Source organism: Colletotrichum orchidophilum (genome assembly GCF_001831195.1).
Source record: "Colletotrichum orchidophilum strain IMI 309357 chromosome Unknown Scaffold_9.1, whole genome shotgun sequence".
Taxonomy (NCBI): Eukaryota; Fungi; Ascomycota; class Sordariomycetes; order Glomerellales; family Glomerellaceae; genus Colletotrichum; species Colletotrichum orchidophilum.
In genome coordinates, this window is record NW_019172965.1 from 1 (window position 1) to 15,071 (window position 15,071).

Sequence of the window (15,071 nt, forward strand, 5' to 3'; positions counted from 1 at the left end):
CCCGTCAGCTGCTCATCAACGACAGGTAATGCTCCTCTATACATCCGACACAAGCGCACAGAAAGTCGACGCCCTCATCGCAGAAATCACTTCCCTTCCCCAAAGCCCCTCAGCCGTAGGCTGCAAAGCAGACCTCGCCTCAGAAACCGCCCCTTCCACAGTCCTTTCCGCCCTAGACGCCTGGCTCGGACCCGAATCCCGCGTCGACATCCTCATCAACAACGCCGGCACGGAACTCAACGCGCCCCTGGGCACCATCTCCCCCGCAGACTTTGCCAAAGTCTACGACCTCAACGTCCGCGCGCCGTTGCTCCTTACACAAGCCCTGCTCCCGCGCCTGGCCCCGGCCGGCGCGCGCATCATCAACGTAGGCTCCGTGGGCGGGCGGCAGGGTTTCCCCGGCTTGGGACTGTACTGCTCCTCGAAGGCGGCGCTCGAGGGGCTCACGCGTGTGTGGGCGCGGGAGCTTGGTCGGAACGGGACGACGGTGAATTGTGTTGCGCCCGGGCCGGTGCAGAGCGATATGCTGGATAAGATTCCCAAGGCGTTGGTGGAGATGCAGAAGAGGCAGACGCCAGTGGAGAATCGGACCGGGACGGTGGAGGAAGTTGCTCGGATCGTGACGTGGCTTGCAAGCCCGGAGAGTTCTTGGGTTAGTGGGCAGGTTATCAGTGCCAGCGGGGGGTGGGCAATGTACTGAAGGGACGACGCATAACGTGGAGGAACGATGTAGGTGGGAGATGGTGCGTTAACGTTGTCACCATTGTCAAAACGATAGCGATCGCCGAATAGGAAGCTAGCCTTTTCAACCCCAGGCCTATTGTGTGACCCGCGAAAACCAATGCAAATGGATTGCAAAATTTCAAAAAAGGTAAAGCATCCCGTGAAATCAACAGATCTTTGGGTATATTCTTTTTCCTATCCGTCATCCCACAAACTCTACGCAGAAGCCTTGGCAGCCTCCTTTTCCTTCGCCTTGGCGGCCTTCTTCTCCTCGATTTGGCGCTGCTTCTCCAGCTTCTTGAGCTGGTTCTTGGTCATCTTGCCGTCGGCACCCTCGGCGCCCTCGGCACCCTCAGCGTTAGCCTCGCGGATGGGGATAGAGTTGAGCTTCTCGGCAAGGCCCCAGGACAACGGCCGGCGGGCAAAGAACAGGTTGACGGTGTCCTCGTCCACCTTGGCCCTCCTCTCCTGGAACGCGGTGCAGTACTTGGCAAGCTCCTCGGCACACCTGCATCGGGGTTTGTTAGCTACTAAAAAAAAATGGAAGAGAGAGTTAGCATGCCGACGAACCTCTTCTTGATCTCACCGGTGAGCATCTTTCCTGTGCGGTAGTCTTCACGGATCTTGGCCAGCTCCTCATCATCCTCGAGGAAGAAGCGAAGGTATTGGTAGCTGACGTCAACTGAACACCGGTATTAGCGAGCTGCTGCGCATAATTACGCGGTCTGGTTCTGTGGTCTTACCGTCAGGATCGGCTCCCTCAGCACGCTGCTCCTCGGCGGTAACCTTGCCACCGCTGAAGGCATATTTGTTCATCTTGTTCTGTATCTGCTTGGGTGTGTCATTCAAGAAGATGGCACTCGAATCAATCGACGCCGACATCTTGGAACCCGGGCCCTGAAGGGCATCGAGGAAACGAGAGTGAATGAGAGAGGGTTTGGCGTAGCGCAGGCCGGCGGCACAATCTCTCGTCACGCGGAAATAGGGGTCTGCATAAATAGTTAGTCTAGTCCCGTCCTTTGAGCCAACGGGCGAAGGGGAAGACAAACCCTGGTCAATGGCGCAAGGAATGAGGCAGGGGATTTGGGAAGTCTTCTTCTCGTCCTCGCCAAAGATGTGGGGGAATGAGTTGCCAAAGGAAGAGCTGGCTTGAATACTGGCAAAGTGAATCTTGCCAATGTTGGAGCTATCGTCAAATCCGAAGACGGCCTTGGCTGTGTTGACGGTGATTCTCTTAGCTACACGGGTCACGTTCCTATAGGGGAGTCAGTTCCGGCACCCCACCGTGTACAAGCTGAGACGTACTTGTAGAAGGCGCCGCCCATGTAGTCGTAGTCGGAGAAAATGAAGGTCCGCTCGGGATTGAAGCCAATTGCAATGCTACAAGATGTCAGAGCGTGTTCTTGCGCATGGAATCGCAAGTCTTACATGTCCTTGGCGTTTTCTCTCGTGTAGTGCTGAACCTCCTCGACCGTTCTCTTCTCCGAGAAAAGGAACTTCTCGTCTGTGGCCTAAAGTTAGTCGCAACTTCCAGAAGTGGTCTTCAGCGTTTTCTCATTACCGTCAGTCATCATGATCTATGCCAGACTTAGCGACTGTTTACGCAAGGGGGGCAGCCCTAAAACAACGTACTACTAGTGGTGCATCAAGCACATCTGACAGCCACTTTGTCAATTGGAACGGGATAGCATGGCCAACGTGCATGCTATCAGAACTCGGTCCACGGCCTTGAGTCATTCTAGTCAGCCTATTATCCTGACCCATTTCGCCTTTTCACATTGTCTTTACGACTAAGGAATCTCCTCAGGCCAACACACCAGTGTAAATGAAGAAAGGCTGCTTCTTCTCGACGCGGTCAAGGATGAGATCGAGGTCGCGGTGGGAGAAGACGATCTGGCGGCGGAGAAAGTGGTGAGGCTTGTGACCAGTCACGCGCTCGAAGCGCTCGAGGAGGGCATCGTCAATCAGTTTAGTTCCGAACTCGTCTACGATTTTCTGTCCGGCATTCACTGGTCAGCAAAAGCTCTGCATTGGTACAGAAATCCAAGACAGCACCTTGTAGTCAATGGCCTTAACCTTGCCGTCCGTGCCGACCTATTACCCTGCAGTCAGTCCACGGTCCCTTCTCTTATACGCCAACGTTCGCAAACCCACTTCTCCAGAGACGTTCCAGGGGTCGACTTTCTGGCCGCCCGAGGCTGCGGGTGCGTCACCGACAGCTTCGGCGGGGACGGCGGCGGTCGGGGCTTCGGGGGCGGATGCCATTGTGTCTCGGGGTCTCGATCAATAATGTGGAGTGTCGATGAACGAGAGGACGAAGAATCGGAGGTCTTGGCGGCGGCTCAATCGTGATTCACGCGCCGCTTGTGGTGACTCGAATTGTTTGATGACACGGAGCTGTCTGGACAAAAGTTCCGAAAAGCGTGAGTCAATGGCGGGGTGAGGGGTGCACCTTCCTTTGCGAGTCAAAGTGCGGCTGGGCCTCGGTGTGTGCCCCGCTACCCCGCAGTCACCGAGACTCGCCTTTCTCACCTAGCCGGTGTGGTGTCGGTAGGAGACGCGTCCCTGGCCACGAGTGCGCCTTTCAAGATAGTATGTGCATCAACTCAATTTTCAACGTAAAATTCCGGAATATTCACACCGACAACATAGATACAGGTGCTGCTTGCTGGGATTGCGCAAAGAACAGCCACACATGCCAGCCGGTGAGAAATCTTTACGCTCTATGAGCTAGCTGACGAGCTACTGACTTTTCATATCTATAGATTCCCGTTGAAGTCTAGGCTTGTGTGCGTATTTTCTGGGTAATGAACTAGCAACTCTGCAATATAGATGATGTTCCGGGCGAGGCCTGGCGTGCTGCTGCGCAGAGAGCAGCGCAATAGCTACGGGCCTGCGGAAGTATCGGAGGTTCTCCCGCCGTCCCACGACCACCGGGTTCCCTGGCTTCCGTTGGTGAAGTACCTGAGAGGAGCCTTGAGGAGAGGAAGATAATGGCATTGGATGCCATCGCCATGGCTGCTCGCCTTTGGATTGTAAGTCCAGTCAGGTCAGAAATGCACATTCAAGTATTGACCGAGGTGGCAGCGGCTCCGTCAAGTGGAGAATAGCGACGAGGGGGGATTTGAGCCGGAAGATGAGCGTAATTGAATAGCGCCGGGCCCGATGTATTTACTTTGCCATGCTGTGTGAACCTTCTGTATATTAAACCGGAATGGTATTTGCTGATTCGTAGCGGACTCGCTGCTGTTCAAAATAGTGTTTTTGTCATGCCCAAAATCAAGATATACTGCGGGGACCTGTGACTGATGCATTAACCGAATTGAGGACTTCTGTGATAGATTCAGGGTTTTGCAAGTGTGACCCCTTTAGCTTGCCATACTCCCGGCGAATTGGGTGAAATTTTCGGCGTCTACGGAAGCCCGTGCGCTGGGCAAGTGGTTCCGAGAAATTGACCTCTTCGTCAGTGCATCTCACATTGATTGAACTCTCATTGTTCATACTTTATTCAGCCAGGGGCTAGCATGTCAACTGAACGTGCTTCTTGGCCCAAGCTCATTATTTTGTTCATGGTGCAGACGTACGAAGAAAATCCGTATGTGAAACATATCTCTAAGATCACCTGATAAACGTGAACAGTTCCTGAAACAGATATACTTGTAAAGCCGGGCGACAAACTTGCAAGGCCCTTATTTTCCGGCACTGTTTCTCTGCAGCATCCTCAAGTTCCCAAGGACCGTTTGAACTCGAGAAGAAGCGAAACGAACTTTGCAATAAACAGAGTTTTCGTGCGGAACTTCCGGCTCCCACCAACGCGCCATTACCTCTACCTATACGCCGCGCCGATATCAAACTTTGCATCTCGACAGGTTTAACTATATTTCTAAAAGCCGGATGCCAGTCGGGTGGATTACCAGAGCTAGTACACCTCTACCGGGTTTCATACGTTAGTGTTATACTTAGCAGCAGACTCTACTAAAATCGGTAACAGCCCTACAAAGTCACGATACTTATACTTATATATAAAATATATACTAAAACAAAGATTAAGACATTATAATAATGAAATCAGTGGGAAAATAGTAATATAATATAAAACTAAGAAGATCGGTATTTGTAAAAAGATATCGGTTTTTAGATTTTAAAGTACTACCTCTGGAATGGCTTTAGAAATTAGGGGAAGAAGTTAGAATTAGTACTTGTAGTAGAACCTCCCTCTTAATTCACTGAGCTAACATATCAAACCTCGGTGGAGGTGTAAAGCCGGAGGAAATCAGCATGATATTTACTTTCTACACACTCTATCAGAGTTCCTGCTATTAAAATTCTAATCACCGACTGAGAGTATGGCTTGTTAACTCTCGTTAACAATCAAATACTTATAACTTCAGAATCCACGTTACAAAATGGCCGTAAATTTTTCCATATCACCATAAGTATCATCTTTAGTTTATCACCACTATCTTCCCATTCTGCTTGACTTGCGTCAAACAGCTTTTGTTTCTCTACCCAGAAGTCACGCCACTCAATTTATTTGGAAAGTAGGATGCTGTGTTTCAGGCTTGCTTTGACATTAGCATCAGTCCTCTTAGGGCATGCTTCAGCTTGTGAAAATGGAAAGGATTGGAGTGAACCCCACGCTTTTTGTGCGGCATTTGTGAGTTCCAATGTTCTATATCTGGCACCTCTGCCCCTTACTAATGATCGTAAGAAAAACACGCACGCCGTTTTTGTACGTCATCAAATGCTCAGATCAAAGAGCCTGCAGTAACTCCCTCAAACAAACAGTGCTACGATTACGACCCAAAGAGTGGACCTGTCCCTCCACCTAACTATGCACCTGGCGTATGCCAGATTGAAGGCTCTGAAATGATCAACGGCAATAACCGCTTTGGTTGGTGCGTAAGTCTTCTCCTTATAACAGCCCCTTGCTATCTTGCTATCTGTTTACGATCATAGTGTAAAAACCCCAACTAGCATATTGCAGCCTTGGTTCAATCGAAGCATGCTTATGGGTAAAGGAAGACTAAGCGACGTATTCCCGGGTTCTTCTAGGAGTAACTGCCTAGGACTTGAACCAGAACCACCAAAGATTGCTAAATTTTTTGGTCTCAATCAAAAGCAAGGAGATACCGACATAGTTTTCTCAAACTTAGTCAACACTTACTATCTATGGTCTAGCGAATTACATTCCGACGTTTTAATCTTTAGCTAAGGAGCTTCTCATTCTCGCTATTGAGGCTCTCATCGACGATCGCGGAGTATGCTGGCATGCCCCTGCTCTATTGTAATCCTGAGACTTGCCCTCAAGATAACACTTAGGAAACTCAGTGTTTAACCCAAAGGCCCCAGGTTTGATCAAGGAAAAAAACGAAGAGGGGGGGAGAGGGACACGGGAAACCCCAGATAACGGGATAGCCTCATTCATCTCTGGAAGTGTCGCAGCGCCGCGTGTGGCACTGCCCAGCGCACTGCCGTACGTTCCGTCGGGTGTATTTATTCACGACCCGTGTTTGGGTTTCTGTAGCTGATATCAGCCATTTTCTACTATATTTGTCTTCCGCTGCGTTCCTCGCTTTGTAATAAATTATGCATCGTCACTCCTTTGATACACTGAGACTACCTATGCCCCATCGGCATGGGGCACCAGGTGTTCTTTCGGATTCCAGGAATCTTCTTCTTGAGCTCTTTTGTAATCGGTTCTCTACATACGAGACTGTTCAATTGGCCATTTGGTAGGAATTGTCTTCGAGTCTGAGGATTGGTCGCGAAGGACGTGTATCAACGATCTTCGAAAGAATCGATCAGGTATTCTTCTTTTGTCTGCGATGTAGGAAGCAATCCTTCGCTCATCGCTTCTGTAAACACCTGCTCTCCACGATCCATGACTTCACTGGGTTCTGCAGGCATGGTGACAGGGGGCAGAGATGAATTTGATGACAGACCGTTACCGGTGATCGAGGCCAAAGCGGTATCTGAGGCTGGGCTAGATCCTCTGTGGCTGGAAGACAAACGGAAATCCTGCATCCATCAAACGATTAGTTGCTGACTTCCAACGTGCTTCGTTAACCTACCACCAGGTCTGAAATAGTCTCTTCCATGATGGTCTCTGCGTCGGTCCTATCATTGTCTTCCGAAAGAGAAGGTCTAGTTGCCTGTGAAGCGCGAGGCTCACGCTCTGGTACTGGCCAATCCCCAAATGTGGAAATTTGATCGTCCATCACAATTGTACTTCTCCTGCTCCCCGAGTCCATTGCTTCGACAGGAGAATTGCTGTCGACTTCATCTAGTACTTCATATGGAGTCTCGTCCACTCCAAATCGAAGAATCGACAAAGCGAGATATTGCATATGCTCTGCTAAGTGACTGGATAAAGTTTTGTTGATCTTCAGGGCTATTGATGCCGTGAAGTATTGACTTTCGTCGAAATCACTTAGGGCCTCTTCTGACAACGCAGCTCCAGCCTCGTGGACATGTGTCTTTTCCACATTCGAGTGGCTTCCCTTCTTTTGTTGGTCGAAGTGTCTGTAACAGAGAGGGCAGACAAACGTCTCTAAGTCCGCAAGTGCGTCTCGGCCAACCTTTCCAGGCGCGGTGTACGTTTCGATGTCGTGGCTGGTTTGGCAGTGGTCTTTGAAGCCTTGAAACGATTGAAAGTACAATTTGCCATTGTTGTTACAATCAGCATGCACACACCTCAAGATAGGTGACTCGGGGAGGCACAGGACCCAGTCATCGCCATGTTCGAATGCCATATGTTTCGACCACTCTCCAGAACTAGAAAATATCTGCGGACCTAGACAAGAACCGAGAAGACAGACATAAGGCACCAGGTCGTTTTGAATATGATTCCTGCGCCAGAGTCAGTAAAGTAGTGTGTCTGCAAATTAGACTTGAACTACTGACCGCCACCAGGTTTTGTTGTGGTAATCTTCGGGTGAGTGAAACTTGCGACAATACCAGCAGATGTTGCCATCCTTGTCATCTGGTGGTGATGGGAAATCGACTTTGCTGTTTACGATAGAAAATGCCCCCCCACCTCTCACCCTACTTGTATTAGTATGCTGTCTACGTGGCGGATATGACACCCGGGACGGCATTGTCGTAGCGTCGGTATCACTAGTATTCTCCGCGAGCGACCTGCTGTGCTTCTCCGTCAAGACAACAGGTTCTTCATCAATTGGATGGTGATCATCGATACTCCGAGACGTCAATTTTGACTCAATAGATTCACTTTGAACCGTTGGTTTATGGATATGTCCTCGGCTTGCGGCAATTTTATTTGCATGGGACTCCCAGTACCGCAGCCGACCGTAGATGCGAACCATATGGCTGGAAAGCTTCTGGCGCAGGCTGGGCGCAGCATCTGGATATAGCCTTTCGACGACGAGAGAAGCCTTCAGTTCGAAGTCATTCATCAGAGACGTCTTTCTGTCCATAAATCCTCTGACTTTCGTGTCTAGTCGAGAGGATACGGGTTGTCGGATAGAAATCCCAAGAGTGTTCAATTGCAATATTGCCTCCTCCACACCAATCAACGCCCCGCCAAGTTGATCTGAATCTTCTGATGTATCGCTCGCGGCACTATCGACTGGTTTCGAATCCGGCTGGAGCACTACGAGGCGTAAGTATCAAGCTCATGTAATTTTAATCAACGTGCAGTATCTACCTACTTTGAAGAAGATTTTCTCTCAACATATCTAGCGCGAGAATGAACATTTCTCGATAATGTTCGTTACCGCGTAGCCTCCAGTCGAGGCTCACCTTGCCAGCGGCGAAGACACCCACATACTGCGCCCACTTCCAGAACAGACGTTGATATTCTTCGAGATTTGGTTGATCGTTGGCTGAGATAACTGAGTTCTCGCGTTTGAGGAGTTCTTCGAAGTGGTACCCACACTCAACGGCGAGGTCGAAGACAGGTTCATCGAAGTTGCTATCTACGTTGCTAGCCGCGAATTGCTGCGGTCTAGCCGGGGCGTCTGCACGAGTGGCTTCCACCATTTTCTGGAATTTAAGAGCACATTGATAGCGCAAAACAACACAATGAGTCAAGAGTCTCTCGCACCGAGGGGGGTTGTGCGTTCAGGCAGTTCATGTAGTGATGCTGCTTTATCGATGTTGTGTCATGGATTAGAGTGCGGGGTCGTGATTGTACGAAGTCTGACCATGCTAATGAACCAATGGCTGCTGTTCTGTGCATAATTCAATATCAATTTATGCATTTGTTGACAATGAATGTCCAGGTCAGTCCGCCAGTAATTGGGTACGTAGATATGCAGCTCAAATTAATTGCAAATCAGGATTCTTTGCTGAATCAATTGTGCTCAGCGCAGACAATGTTGAAGTAGATCCACTATCTAGCTTGGAGTGAGCTAGGCAAGCAGTTGCTACCTTATGTTAGATATGTGAGACATTATGAACTACGTAAGTCGACATGAATCTTTAATCCCAAGTTTTCAAGCAATCCTCTGACGTTGACTCGATGTTGACTCCATATTTACTCAAGTTGCTTGCACCCTCTTCTACTGTTTCCGAAACACCACCCCCTCATTAGATTCGTTGAATTCACTGTTTAGTTGGGCAAAGGTATTCACAAGACCCCAGCGATTCGCCTCCCAGTATTCTGGCCGCCAATAATTCCATGGCGCCACATATGGGCGTGGTTTGCGCGCATCTGGTCCGGCCATAAGTCGAAATAATACCCGCATGCCAGACATCGTCTTCAGGGCGGCTTTGGATCTAGGCCGAAGTCGTGAGGTCGCTACTCTTGACGTCAGGTGAAGAATGCTGGCAGCTAAGCCTGCGGCAATCGCCGTGGCAAATGAAGTCCCCTCCTTAAACACAAAACCTTGTTTTTTGTCATCGTAAAGCTCCATACCTGCCCCTAAGGTCATGATGTTGTTTTCCGCATCGTCATGATGAGGATTGATAGCACGATTACAGCCCAAACCATCTGAAGCATGTACTGAAAAAACTGAAGGGTCTGTCGACGGAAAAGCACGCGACCGGTTTTTGCCCTCATTCGAGGCAGCCGCGAAGAGTAGCCGGGGACGTGCTAGGTCAATCGCCCCTTGAATATCGGCTTTGACCTTCCTCCACTCTGGCATACTCTCTTCTGATGACGGAAGGTGTAGACCAAATGACATTGATATAATATCGACATCCCAATGTTTCACAGCATATTTGATGGCCTGATGTTGGTCAGCGTTGTTGGCCGAGGGTTGGTAGGGGATGTCGTTTGAAGCATCATTTACCTCGGAAATCTTGCCAGCCTGTTTCAAATCGAACTCGTTACGACTGAATACCTTCGCCACGTAGATTTCAGCGTCAGGGGCAGCCTTCCGGAGTAGCGAGGCGCAATGTGTTCCGTGTCCGTCGTAATCATGAGTCTCGTCCGGATCCCCAACAAAACTGGTACACCATTCAACCTTCATATGTATACCATCAAAATCTATACCCACACTAGACTTATTTATCCCAGTGTCAAGAATGGCGATGCGAATCTTCCGGGCAGTCGGGTCGTCACTCTTTTCCAGACAAGACTCGAATGAGTTTCGAAAAGACGTGAGATGGCTGAAGAACTCCTCGGCCGACCCAACTAAACTGTAAACGTTGGTTTCGTAAGACTTTGTCGTCTCTAATGATACTTTGCGTAATGAAGCCACCTCGAATTACTCACCTGGATGTTTTGAAAGTTTTTGAGCTGGCGTCGAACAAAGCTATTGCATTTTGCCGAGGAGTAGAGGGGTTGGCGCCACGATCAGTGATTGGGTATTGTGCCTTGACACTCGTCTTAGCTGCCGAGGCCTCCTGGGCTTGGTTGCGGGCTGATATCATGCTATCCATACTCTTAATGATGGGCTCTACACAGCCATCTTTAAGTAGCTCAGAAATAATCTGATCGCGAACAATGCTTTCCACTATTGACCATGCATCAACTTTGTCCACACCTTGTCCTCTCTTAAGCCGACTGACTTCGCTCCGATACGACAAAGGAAGGCGAAGGCATCTGTCCGCGGCAGCGACGTAGGGAAGCATATCAAGAATGCTGATTTCATCCATGAGACTGCTGTCTTTCCTGGCTTTCATTTGTCGCACCCTTCCGTAGAGCTCTGTCCAGACTTCTTCGTCATTTCTGTCGCCGTTCGCGTCGTGGTCAACCAAGCGGTTGCCAAGCCCGATCTCCAGCAAGACTTTTGCCATCTCAGTACAAGTCCGCGATGGAGGAGGTCTTGAGGTTCCAAGGATCTTCTCGGGATCCAGGAGGTCGATACAGGGTGTTGGAGTCTTCGTCTCGGCGCAGGACACGTAGATGAGCTTGTTGATCGACTGTTCTTCATCCTCATTGCAGAGAATGAAGACTTTTTGGGAATCCCAAGTCGCGATTGTAGAACCATATCGGCGACACATTAAAATGCCAAACAGGATTTGAACAGCTAGCGTTTTCTTGTCCTGCATACTGACAGAACGAAGCCCCCTCGGATGTCGAGATTGTTCCAAACGTGGCTTCGAGACGAAGGTCCCATCATCCAGCAATTCTGGCAGTGTTACAAACGAATTACGCTGACCGCGCTTCGGCTCCACGAATTGGTACATTGGGATTTTAAAGTCCTCCTCTGAGATGCTGGGGAATAGATCCTGCATGTGGAAGTGTAGACCGCCTGCATAGTGTAACGCGTCATTAATGACCTCGCATATTGATGGTTCTAGCTCGGGAGTCAGGTAGCGATCTTGACCTCTGTTTTTTCATTGTCAACAAGAGTCTCATGACGGATACATCAAACGTACCTGACGCGCATGACTTGGGCCTCTTGCCATCGAGACAAATCTGGGCAGGCATTGAGGAACAAATCCATCTCAAAGTCGCCAGCCTGGTTATATCCGGACAATATTCTCTCTGTTGTGGGTAGCTGCACCAACAATTCATGGCCTTTCGCCTTCTGGTGGTTGCATCTCGAAAACCTTGAGAAGATTGCCTTGATTGCAGCTTCTTCATGGTTTTGATAAACAGGAAGAGAAATCATATTCGAAGGCTCGTTTTCGGATACAAGTGCCGTGGTTGGAGGTCTCTCAATGATAACGTTCGAGTCGATGTAAGATCCTGGGAGCTGGTCCAGGAACCTGTTGAAGTCCTTTATTACCTGGATTCCGTGGGCTCGATTGACTTTTGAAGGGTGCTTGAACAATGATGGAGATGAACCGGACCCAGAGAAGAGTTGGAAAAACTCTGTGTCTGAGGTCTCAATCTGTGCTAGCACGACGTTCAGGTTGGCGTACTTGTCGCTAGATCGCTGCTCCGATATCTCAGCTACACAGATGGAAAGGCCATCTAGAAGCTGGCACATATCTTGAAGGAGCTTGGTGACTTCAACAATTTTCTCATTATCTTCGAACCAGTCGAAGTCAAGTATGAGATCAATGTTGTCTGGTTGCGTGAGAGCTCTCCTCAATTCAATGTTCAAAATCCGATGCTCATTCCGACGCTTGAAAGGCCCTGCTGCGATCCCAATCTGAGCGTTACCAAGACGACCGTAGCAGTGGTCACTTAATTCGCTGATCAGAAAGAATTCATTGCACTCGGCGAAGAAACTTTCTGTCCTGCTAGGCTGTGGAACTAAAGACATAGCGAAAAGCGAAGATAGTTAGACAAGAGCCGGCGACGATTGTAAGAAGTTAATTTCGGCTCTGGGTTGACGAGATACCTGAAATGTGAAAGTGGAAAACCTGCAGTACTTTCAGCAGATGAAAAGTCTTTTCCCGGAAGCTGGATGTCTGGAAGTTTCAATTCTGAAGCTGAATAGCCAAAATGCTGAGGTACTTTGGCACTCTGATTACGACCGTAGTCAACAAAGCAAGTCTACTGGTCAAGTGAGGAAGTTATTAGGGCGAGTCAAAAATTCTTGTCGGCAATCTCAGTGGGAGGCGCGGTTACTGAGACGTATTTACTGGAAGATTCGAACGATCGGGTGAGGGGAAAGGGAGAGCAACCTGTCATAAGATGAGGCACAGCCAGGTCAGCGAATGAGCTTTCCATCAAGTCTTCTGTACCATATGCACGTAAGATGACCACGTGATCTCTGTAAGCTCGGTAACTCAATTGCCAAGCAGTATCCCCTCTCTGATGTGCAATTCAAGCTGTCTCATTGTTGGCCATTTTCAGCCCAAGGCTACTTTATGTATGCATGGTGCGATCAGGCAGGAATCTGAGACTACATAGGTGTCGAAGTAAGTAGGTAGTGGCACAAACAACACAAAACGGAAGGGTTTCCCCATCCGTAACCTTTCCCTCCGCAATTGACTTTTCTCGAGCTCCAAACTCCAGTATACCGCAGCTTAATATCGATTCCCGCGTGACCCGATACTTTCCTGCTAGCGCTGCCGAAGCCGATCAGAGAGCATGCCTTCGTATCACCTCTGCCCCGACTTTCGTATCCCACCGCCCCCGAATGGGTTCCTTACCCTCGGTTCCATTCTCAAAGGTCTCGACGAAGATAGTGTTCAATTCCCGCTCAACGTCGGGAAGGTAGAATCCATCGACGAAGATGCAATTTATCCCAGAGACGGGCCACACCGAGAGCGAGGCTTCACACGTAGCGAAAGTGAGCTCCGATCGGTCGAAGCTGGGATATGGGCAAGAGTATTCAGATTGGGTGGCTTATCTGCAAAGCTCAGCCGCTCCCGCGGTACCGGAGAGTTATTAACCGTGAAGGAGCTGCTCACGCGGACATTCATGCCGGACGAGGAATATAGGGCCAAATCGCTTGAAATCCCAAAGGTCAGAGCCTATGTCACGGCCAGGAGGCTGCAAGCACCGATTTATATGATCACCGGCCTCATGATTGCAACGGGAACAAGCTGGTCTTCGACGATGACCAAAGTCAGAGAGGCCGGTGGAGAGGCAGCATTGACAGAACCGAACACTTCAACGTCGGGAGGCGGAAACGCAAAGAATGAGAGACATTTGGAGCGCGCGACTGGAGTTGAAGATTCAGATGACTTCGTGCTGGGTTTCCGAGTGCGCAAAATCTGGTGGGAAAAAGGGATTCGTCAGACATCAGACAACGTGGTCGGACGCGTATTAGATTCGGATAAACCAAAGTCGGGCTTCAATAATGCCGCAAATGCTTTGCGATTCATTGATGACTTCGAGTTGGAGGACCCGGAAAGTCATGACGTCGACAAAAGGTTTATTGATGTGCGTTCCTCGGGCGGCTCAAACCAAATTGTTTGGATTCTTCCCTGAGGAAAGATTTGCTTGGTAGCTCAACGACTTAGATACGGGCAATTACTGCAGAAAAGTAATCATGATGGATCATATAGCTATGCTTCACTAAGCCCTATCTTCCTTGCCTCCGTCAACATACATCTTTGTCGCTAGACTCCCTGTACATTTTACCATAATTTGAATGCACCAGAAGGCTCAAAGCTAGAGCGAAAGGCACATCGGGCCGTGAAGCGCGACACAGGCGGTCGAGGTAGATACCCCTTCCACTCGTTTCGCCCATTCTGTGTGGCTTGCGCTCCAGTTGGGAGGAATCATGCACGACTGGAATAGCTCGCGCGTCGTTCTCCTGATCGCCTTGTTTGCCGTCCGCCTGGTCGCCTTTATCGCAACGGAGGTTCTGAGACAGAAAAATGCAACTCTTTAGCTCGAAGGCATCAAGAACCGTACCGTCGTCTCGGCCGTATAGTACATGTCTTGCCTCGCATCGACGATGCTCCTCCTCATCTACTACCTCCCTATCTTGATTGAGGCTATTTAGGCCAAAAGCGCCGTTCAATCTGGCACCGCCACGCTTCTGCTTTTCATCTCCCTCGTGATTGCGAGCACTCTATCCGGCCAACTCGTCAGCCGTATCGGCTATTGCCCGGCCTTCACTATCTTATCTTCCGTCTTGATCCCCGTTGGTGGAGGGCTTCTTTCCGGCACCAGGAGTTATGTCGGGTTCCAGATCATCCTCGGCTTCGGCATCGGTGTGAGCCTGCGGCATGGCCCCATCGCCGTGCAGACGGAGCTCCAGCGGAAGCATAGCACGAAGGCGTTCTCGCTCATCTTCTTCTTCCAGCAACTAGGAGGCGCCATCTTTGCGTCTATCGGTCAGATTATGCTCAACAACAAGTTCATAGAGCGTCTCACCAGCGCCGTCCAGGATCTAGATCTATAAATTATTATGAACACCTGCGTAACAGCCCTGCGCGATACTATACATACGGCGGACCTAACTATAGTACTTATCAAATATAATAAAGCGATTAGATAGATGTTCATCGTCGGTGCTGTCACGGCATTGCTATTAGCGCTGGGATCCTTCACGCTAAAATGGAAGAGCGTGGAGGGCGGCGAG

The 15,071-nt window shown here is 49.6% G+C and overlaps 4 protein-coding genes across 4 annotated transcripts; 2 read left to right on the top strand and 2 right to left on the bottom strand.

Moving 5' to 3' along the window:
- Positions 1 to 28: 28 nt before the first annotated feature.
- On the top strand, positions 29 to 700 carry CORC01_01636 (3-oxoacyl-(acyl-carrier-protein) reductase; the record flags this gene model as incomplete). Its single annotated transcript, XM_022613290.1, has 1 exon — positions 29 to 700. The coding sequence occupies one exon, from the start codon at positions 29 to 31 to the stop codon at positions 698 to 700; it is 672 nt and encodes a 223-aa protein (XP_022480016.1).
- Positions 701 to 939: 239 nt separating this feature from the next.
- Positions 940 to 2,988, bottom strand: CORC01_01637 (tryptophanyl-tRNA synthetase; the record flags this gene model as incomplete). Its single annotated transcript, XM_022613291.1, has 11 exons — positions 940 to 1,231; positions 1,294 to 1,405; positions 1,467 to 1,712; positions 1,773 to 1,978; positions 2,029 to 2,103; positions 2,152 to 2,227; positions 2,285 to 2,300; positions 2,356 to 2,450; positions 2,541 to 2,718; positions 2,779 to 2,817; positions 2,878 to 2,988. 11 exons carry the CDS (start codon positions 2,986 to 2,988, stop codon positions 940 to 942), a joined length of 1,446 nt encoding a protein of 481 aa, XP_022480017.1.
- A 6,477-nt stretch (positions 2,989 to 9,465) lies between these two features.
- On the bottom strand, positions 9,466 to 12,350 carry CORC01_01638 (uncharacterized protein; the record flags this gene model as incomplete). Its single annotated transcript, XM_022613292.1, has 4 exons — positions 9,466 to 9,560; positions 9,779 to 10,329; positions 10,406 to 11,464; positions 11,515 to 12,350. The coding sequence occupies 4 exons, from the start codon at positions 12,348 to 12,350 to the stop codon at positions 9,466 to 9,468; spliced, it is 2,541 nt and encodes an 846-aa protein (XP_022480018.1).
- Positions 12,351 to 14,264: 1,914 nt separating this feature from the next.
- On the top strand, positions 14,265 to 14,891 carry CORC01_01639 (uncharacterized protein; the record flags this gene model as incomplete). Its single annotated transcript, XM_022613293.1, has 2 exons — positions 14,265 to 14,345; positions 14,490 to 14,891. The coding sequence occupies 2 exons, from the start codon at positions 14,265 to 14,267 to the stop codon at positions 14,889 to 14,891; spliced, it is 483 nt and encodes a 160-aa protein (XP_022480019.1).
- Between the last annotated feature and the right edge of the window lie 180 nt (positions 14,892 to 15,071).